The sequence below is a fragment of the Perna viridis genome, chromosome 11, assembly GCF_037379345.1.
Source record: "Perna viridis isolate PV_CMFRI_1.1 ecotype Kerala chromosome 11, ASM3737934v1, whole genome shotgun sequence".
NCBI lineage: Eukaryota > Metazoa > Mollusca > Bivalvia > Mytilida > Mytilidae > Perna > Perna viridis.
Window position 1 is genome coordinate 1,304,656 of NC_142455.1, and position 8,303 is coordinate 1,312,958.

The window sequence follows — 8,303 nt, forward strand, 5'->3', positions numbered from 1 at the left end:
TATTGATAGGTCAAATTTAGCAGAAGTACACTACGGAAAAATGGCGAGCAAATTTTTCAGCACTCTTTCCCTATATAAGCAGTCAAAAAATAACTTCGTCACAGGTGCTTCAGGATAACTTAAATAGCTTTTTGGTTGTTTTCTAGATGTACTGAATATATTTTAGGCAAAAATGACTTAATTTGGGAAAATCATACGCCACCCACTGCCTGATTCCGCGTGGAGGGTAGTGGTGTTCTTTAAATTGAGGAAATACTATTTGACCTTTTGATCGTCTTCCAACTGTTACGATTGAAATTTAATTTTAAACGATCAAGTTCAAAGGTCAACAGCAAGTCAACTATAATAGCTTTACTAACAGAACCTTTTGTAAGTAACGAAGAGTTATTTGATAATATCATATAAACTTCCTTTTAATTTTAATTTCAACTTTGAGATTCCTGGTCAAGCTGAACAATTACTCAAGAATTTAAATACTATTTTTTTTTTATAATTGTTTAAAATTAAGTAACAAATTGAATGTCATTTCTTTAGAGTGGTTTGTCAAATGAACGAGTACATGTAACAGTCATGGACATGTATATACGGGTTTGAAACCTTCCATTTGTAAACTTTCTTTATTTTTGACATATAATTTAAGATGCAGTCAATGTGAATGATAGCGTCTGGTATACTCGTTTAAAACGTTAATAATGCTCAGAAAATTGAATTGATTTCGTGAATTTTCTTTTTAAAAGTAGCCAATAATATCAAACCCATCCCCCTTCTGCATTTCCTCTTTCTAGAATCCCCCTATCAATAAATTTTAAAGATGTTTCATTCATTTACTCAAAGATCGATTGAATAAAGCAATTTCAAGTTAACATGTTCGCACGTGTCACGTGTCCTTCAAAATGAACAATGATCTATTTATAGCATGATTTGACTTCCACGTGTTTATTTGATTTTTTTATTTTATTTTAATGTATTCATTTAAAACTTTTAAAGTACAGTGTGTAAAGACGTGCATTAATAGCTCCCCCTGGAAATGAAAACAAATTTTACAATTTCAAGTTTACAATTGGTTATGCTATTGTGGATGTAATAAAAATCAAGATTCAAATGCGAGACACAGCATAAGAATTTCGCAAAACTTAATAAAATGATATAATTTCAAATACCATTCCTGAAAATGATTTAGCGTACATTTCTTGATCCATATAAATTGTATCATTACGTAATTATAAGTACTATCGATTACATAGCATCCCCCTCCCCCCCAAAAAAAAATAAAGAATTTGTCTATTTGTCCGTTCTGATATTAACTCTGCCTTTAATGTAATTTTTGCACAGTAAAATGTGCAAAGGCAAACCGCGTACATGGGAAACGTTGTGTAAAGCCGTCCTGGTTTTAACTATAATTGTGTACTCAAGCTAAATATATAGTTTGGTATATGAAATGCAATTTCTAAAATGTCAGTTAAGTATGATTTTTATCAAAGTTTTACTTCTTAACCCAACATGTAATCTCTGCTTCTTTGTTCAGACTCTGATTAAAAGAAAAAGATTTGTACATTAACTAATGTATAGCACTCAATAAAAAAGATTTCACTAACAACAAAATTCTTCTTTTCAATATTCAATTGTCAGCATTTTTGACCTAAAATTACGATTAGATTCTTTTAGTTTAGTTTAATTTTTTTTAATTCAGATAAATTTACAAATATTACAAGTGTGACATTTAACATCCAAAAACACTTAAGAATTCGGAACAAGCTGAATAAGCCTATACAAAGTTCCGTGTTATTAATATTTACATGTATCCTAACAAAGTCATCAGGTTGTGAAATGTTTATGAAGTAACAATATGTAGGAAATGTTGTTGTGATGAGATGCTGAAGGGAAAATAATTAAAGTTAGAATTAACAAATCTTATGCTCTTGATGATGAATTTATGAACCTTACACAGCCAAATGTGCCACATATGATAACCATACGGTGCTCGATTCATATGATAATCATGTGGTAATCATATGACAATCATATGATATTGAACATATGATAGTCATATGATTATCATATGATTCTCATATGGCAATTTTGGCTTAAAAACATGACAATCATATGTTTGTGAAAAACATATGATTATCATATTATAATCATGCGATAATCATATGTATACCAAAACATATGATTATCATATGGTGCTCGATTTATATGATAATCATATGATGCAAACCATATGATTCTCATGTGTGGCACATTTGCCTGTGTATGGACCATATCTTTAGTTTGTTCTTTTTTAAGTAGTTCTGAGCCGTACAGCAGAATATTAACATTCATGTCTATATCATACGCAATGGAGAAAATTAACTCATTGCGTAATAAGTCATAATTAGGACAATGTAATAGAAAATGATCAGATGACTCGACATGACCACGTGAACAGTATGGAGAAGCGACTAAGTTGCGTTGAAACAAATGCTCGTTTAACAAAGAACTTCGTAAAATTTGTCCCAAACCGCGAACCAACATAAAACAATTTATGACGTCTTTGTACATGACCTTGAAGTCTATCTCTGAAAACATTTATAGAACTAGAATTTCGAACATTCTCTTGAATTCTAATCCAGAGCTTTATTGAAGCTGGTCGGAAATATTCAGAATAGAAGTTTGTTCTGGTGCGAATTTCTAAAACGTCATATGATAGTCTAGTAAAATGCCAATATAAGGAGGCAACTGAGTTAGGTATAAAAGTTTTCAAAATATCCGGTGCTTCATTGTTAAATATTTTATGTTTCTCTCGTCTATCTGGGAGTTTTCAAATCCTGTACCCTCGTACAGTTTATTGATCGATGTTAATTTTGTCCCACCCGCTATAACTCGCATAGCCGCTACATGAACATTTTCCAGTAAGTTGGCTAACAGGTCTGTATAATTATCCAATAAATTTTCGCCATATTCCAAGGTCAAATAAAAGAGATATTCATTTTCTCTAATTTGTATCTATATATAACATAAATCGCAGCTTCCGTAGGATATTTATCCTACCATAAGCCTTTTTAAATATGTAAATATGGTCTTGCAATAAGCCATTATTTGAAAAAAAAATAAACCAAGATGTTTATGCGAGTCAACTTCTGGAAGATTCTGACCATTCATCACCAATGGTGGTGAACTGGTTTATCCGATTTACGTGAAATTCTTATAGATTCAGTTTTTGTGGATTAAACTTAACGAGCCACTGGTTTGACCAGCGAGGTACCTTATCTAAATCCCCGTTCAAAACCTCTGCAGCATGTTCAGGAGTCTCTACAAAAACTCGTGTCGTCTGCAAACAGCTTTATACTAGCATTTATGTCAGATACTATATCATTTATAAATAAAATAAAAAGTAAAGTTCTCAAGATGGAGCCTTTCGGAACGGCCGCCTTGAATTGTCTCCACACGGAGTTACTCCCATTCAAAACAGCACGTTGAACCATCCCTGATAAATTGTTATTAGACCACCGAATCCAGCGAACCTGAGATCCCGTATTTCTCAACTTAAAACAACTATCCAGTATGCCATACGCGATCAAAGTCTTTGTTAATGTCGCAAAATACAACTCGAACCTCTTTGCCACTTTCTAAGGCTTCGCCGATATCGTCAGAAAAACACCAACTAATTAATTCACAGCCGAATCTCTCTTTGTAAACCCGGACTGATTGGAGGTAATGATATTGTTGCCTAATAAAAAATGGGAATGTATTTATAGACGCATCTCTCCACTACTGTGAAGCTAGCCGTCGATACCAGCCCGCATGGAAGCTAGCCGTCAATAATATTCATGAATAGTCATAAGATTTGGGTGCGTTCAAACAACATTTTTAAAAATTTGAAAAACGCGAATTCGATTTCGCTATTTCAGGTTGTGGGGTGTAAATTGAACGCGACATCAAAAACATTTTGTTGGTTAGAATTGTATAAAGTCAAGATTTCACGACCCCCCCCCAAAAAAAAAACAAAAACAAAAACAAAAACAAAAACAAAAAAACAAAAAAAGTACAAATTTTAGGGGGTGGGATGGGGGTGTCGTGGCCCCCTATGAATCAGCGCCTGTGTAGTTATTTCTATCATCGTTTACGCGTATATATTACTCAAAACAATAATCTTCTAATCCTAAGAATTCGACTGTTAATTATTAAAAAAAACAAAATATCCAATATCTTATTAGTTTTAAATGATAATAATACAATACTTTGACCCTGGGAACTATGATAATTTCGTTTATTGTCTCCCTTGAAGGTCATTTTACGAACACAAAAAACTCAGTCACTAATGATAAACTTCATACTTTCTTATAAAACTGTTAATTTAAAAGAGAAATAATTACTTTTCAATAATATTAAAATACACTACATGAAGATTTAAATTTTTCATGCACTTAACAGTTCAAAATGATTGTTTTTAAAGAAATAAATATTTTAGTGGCGGATTCTGTGGGGGTCGTGGGGGTATGCCCCCTCCCGGTCCTGCGTCTCCTAAAAATAAAAATAATTACCAGTAAATTGAGTTACAAGTGTCTTATCTCGTACAACTATGTGTAATACCAATTAACACTCAGTGTATGTGTATCTGGTCAAATATGTTTCAGACGATTTAGTTCGCGTCATATGTCAACACCCTCTAGAATGTTTACGGCCACTGAAGCGCGTGTTTCAATAAAAGTACATGTACAGATAAATGTCCAGTGTTTAGTTAAAGGATTATTGATAGGTGAATGAGTGGCTGTAAACATGGGGAACAATAAAGCGACTTATAAGTGATGTAACTTAAAATCACCAGCACTATTTTTAATGGTACAACGTATAAACGTTCGCGCCCATATTTTATTGGAAAAAAATATATTTTAGCACGAAATCTTGATTTTCCATAAATTTTACCCTCCCCCAAATCGTTCGGTATTAAGGCCATTTAACCTGTATTATTCGCTCCGTCCTTGTTAAAAAGTAAACAAGTTAATGAAAAATCAGAAATTTTTGTCAAAATAATTATAATAATGAACAAAATTCGAAGTCAACTTTGGAGACCAACGTTTATCAGTCCACTAGTCCATCTTAGGACTGAGATGAAATTTTAAGCATATTTAAAGACTATCAATTCCCAAAATATTGACCTTGACCAGTTGGGGCAATTGTTGATGCAATATTAGTTTTTGACACACTTAAGCATCAGGACTTACAATTTATATGGACATAACACATGGTTTGGACACCATATTGGACACACTTTTAATATTAATTAAAATTGGACCAATGGACATTGATTCCAGCCACCGACACCGAAGTTGGTACATAAGTGGTAAGGGGGGGGGAGTATCCCCTTTTTTAAAATTTTCTCAACGACGGAGGTAAAATGTAATGTCTATCCAATTACTTTTGTGAAAGCTAAATGGATTTTAACCTTTTTGTAAAACTGTATTTCAATTTCACACAATAGATAGATAACATGGTTTTGCTTTGATCGAAAACTTTGCTGTTTTATGTAACAAAATACATGTACGAATATTCACCAGTTTTTCGACAGGGTTGAGTTTTAATAAAGTCGTTCTAGAACCATAGTTCATTTTGTTATGACTAATGTTTTACAATGGCGTATTTAAAAAAAAGGTTCTAGAACAAAAGGCTCCCAGGAGCCTGAATTGCTCACCTTACTGAATTTTGTTTTTCAAGGGCAGCAAATCTAAATGGTTTTCAAGATATTAGCTGAAAACTGTAAAAAAAAAAAACCCTGTCATTTTTCTCCTTTCAAGGGCAATAACTCTTACAAGAAATCGTCTGACATTTTTTTTCTCTGAAGATTTTTGTAGTCCTAATAATAAGGATCATTTCAGCTATTGAGATAATTTAGCTAACCCTAACGGTTTTGAGGATATATGCGAAAAACTATTGTCTGACCATATGGTCTTTTTTTAGTAACAGCGGTCATGTTTTTTGACGGATCAAAAATCCCCACATCAGTCTATGCTGGATACCCCACGGAAAATTCATACCAAATTTGGTTCCAATTAGTCAAGTAGTGTCAGAGGAGAAGATTTTGAAAGAAATAACATAAAATAGTAAAAAATGTTGAAAAGGGTTATAACTCCAACATAGCTTGACAGATTATAAAATGAAAATTTGACCGCAGATAGTTCTCATCATGCTGACCACTTTTACCTATGTCAGATTTTAGCTAAACAGTGTTGGAGATATATGCGAAAAACTACTGTCGGACCCTATCTTCTATTTTTAGTAACAGCGGTCATGTGTTTTTGACAGATAAAAAATCCCCACATTAGTTCTATGCAGAATACCCCAAGGAACATTCATACCAAGTTTGGTTTAAATTGGTCAAGTAGTGTTAGAGGAGAAAAGTTTTGAAATATTGTTAACGACGACGACGGACGACGACGGACGCCAAGTGATGGCAACAAAAATAAAGAGTGTTCAAGGTTATTTTTTCCTCACTCTTCCCTAAAATTTGCACCAAATTAACCATTTTGTCTAAAGGTAGGGGGAGTATCCACGCCCAGCACTGTGTTTAAAGTCCAGACCTTACTTTTAATCTAACTACATGTTGCATAACTAGGATTATTTCGAAGTTATTGTGCGAACAGTGAAAATTAAAAACAAACAACAAATAAAATTGTCTTAACTTACCAAATGCTATAACAGGGTGTTCTGTGATAAAGACACAATATTTCAGCGGTTTTTCCTCTGGCTCTCCCTTCTTCTTGTCTTTGTGCATGTTTTCTAGCCCCAAAGGTCTGACTGATGCTGACCCCTTTTTTTTATTTATATTTCGTAAGATTCTATGTTTCTTCTTCCTTTTCTTTTTTGGAACCGTTTTGACCATCTCCACTTCATTCCAAGTTTTGGATGGATCAATCCCAGCGGTGTGGTTAAGCGAAGATATGGCTGCATGGCCGTTCATTGAATATTCTTATCCATTTATATTATTTACGGACTAAACTCCACAGTTTCCGTAACTTTAAAGCCAGAATACTCCAAATAACTTGAAATTAAAATAACTAAATTAATTAATACGGTTTTTCTTCTTTTAAATATTCTTCAACGGAAAACTCGGTGAGCATACGAATTATAGGCCCGATTTATTTTTCTGGTTTTTATACAAAATTTCTTTGTGTAGGGTGAATTTAGAACAAATAGTTAAATCCTTCTTCGCGAGGATAAACTTTTTTAGTCAAAAAATATCCTTTCATCTCTCCAGCATTTAAAAGCAATTCTGAACATGTCTATATCCGGTCATGTGACTACCTATCACGGTCAATATATTTACATGTATATGGTCAATGTAATTAAATATTTATAAATGTGGTCATGGACTAATGAAACTGACCACTGAACATTCAATAAAGCTATTAAGTTCGATTTCATAACAGCGGTGTTATTAAATACCCATTTTCACAATGCATAGGTTTCATTTTCAATTTTATTAAAAGCCCTTTCAGAGATGTTCAAAAAGCGCATCGATTTTCTCAAATGTCTTCATAGTAATCAGTGTCAGCGATGAGTAAATCGGAAACGTTGTTTCGGGGACACCAAAGCAAATATGGAAACATCGGTGACAAAATTGGACATTTTATTTTCAATTAATTTATTTTGTGTTTAAAATTCATTTATTCAGGTTTTTTTTCTTCAAAATAGCAATTATCCGACGACAAATAAATTATGCTTGCAACATATATACCATTCTCAATAGAAGTGAAAAGGAAATTTTATGGCGTGGTCCTTTTGATTCTTAAGAAATCCAATAATTTTTTTCTCGTGGTACATGAACTTATGATTTATGTTGATTAATAATTTACTGGATTTAGTCTCAGTTTGTAAATGAAGATCGTAAAGGTAACTTAAATCGATTCGCACATAATATCTAGTGTAAATATCCGGCACTTTCCGTACAATTTATTTGAGAGTAATGCCGCGATGGACACGGTACAATGCTAAACAAATCAAATTTTAAAGACAAAACTAAATAGATCGATAGACCCAGTTTTCTGTTAAAGCTGCATTAACTGTCATTTCCGTAAAATTTTGTTTCTTTTGAAATATACCTTACTTTGAACTATTTCTACTAAATTGAACATTTCTTGTACAATTTCATTTGATATCCACAAATAAAATGCATTAAATACATGGAATATGTGGCTATATATTTACTGCCTTGCAAGAAAAAAGGTCGACCTAGATAAGTTCGTATGCATGTGACCTCTGGTGACTTTAATCCGCGAATGTGTTGTAAGGGTCGCTTCTTTAATAACAAATCTGATTGCAAAGCG

General features: G+C 33.0%; 1 protein-coding gene across 1 annotated transcript in view; it reads right to left on the reverse strand.

Annotated features, from left to right (window-relative positions):
- The window catches only part of LOC148602268 (protein dispatched homolog 1-like), a 32,716-nt gene extending 25,857 nt beyond the window's left edge, over window positions 1-6,859 (reverse strand). Inside the window, exon 1 of the mRNA XM_088553262.1 lies at window positions 6,664-6,859. Within this exon, the coding sequence (XP_088409388.1) occupies window positions 6,664-6,859 (196 nt within the window). The remainder of the gene's footprint in view (window positions 1-6,663) is intronic.
- Between the last annotated feature and the right edge of the window lie 1,444 nt (window positions 6,860-8,303).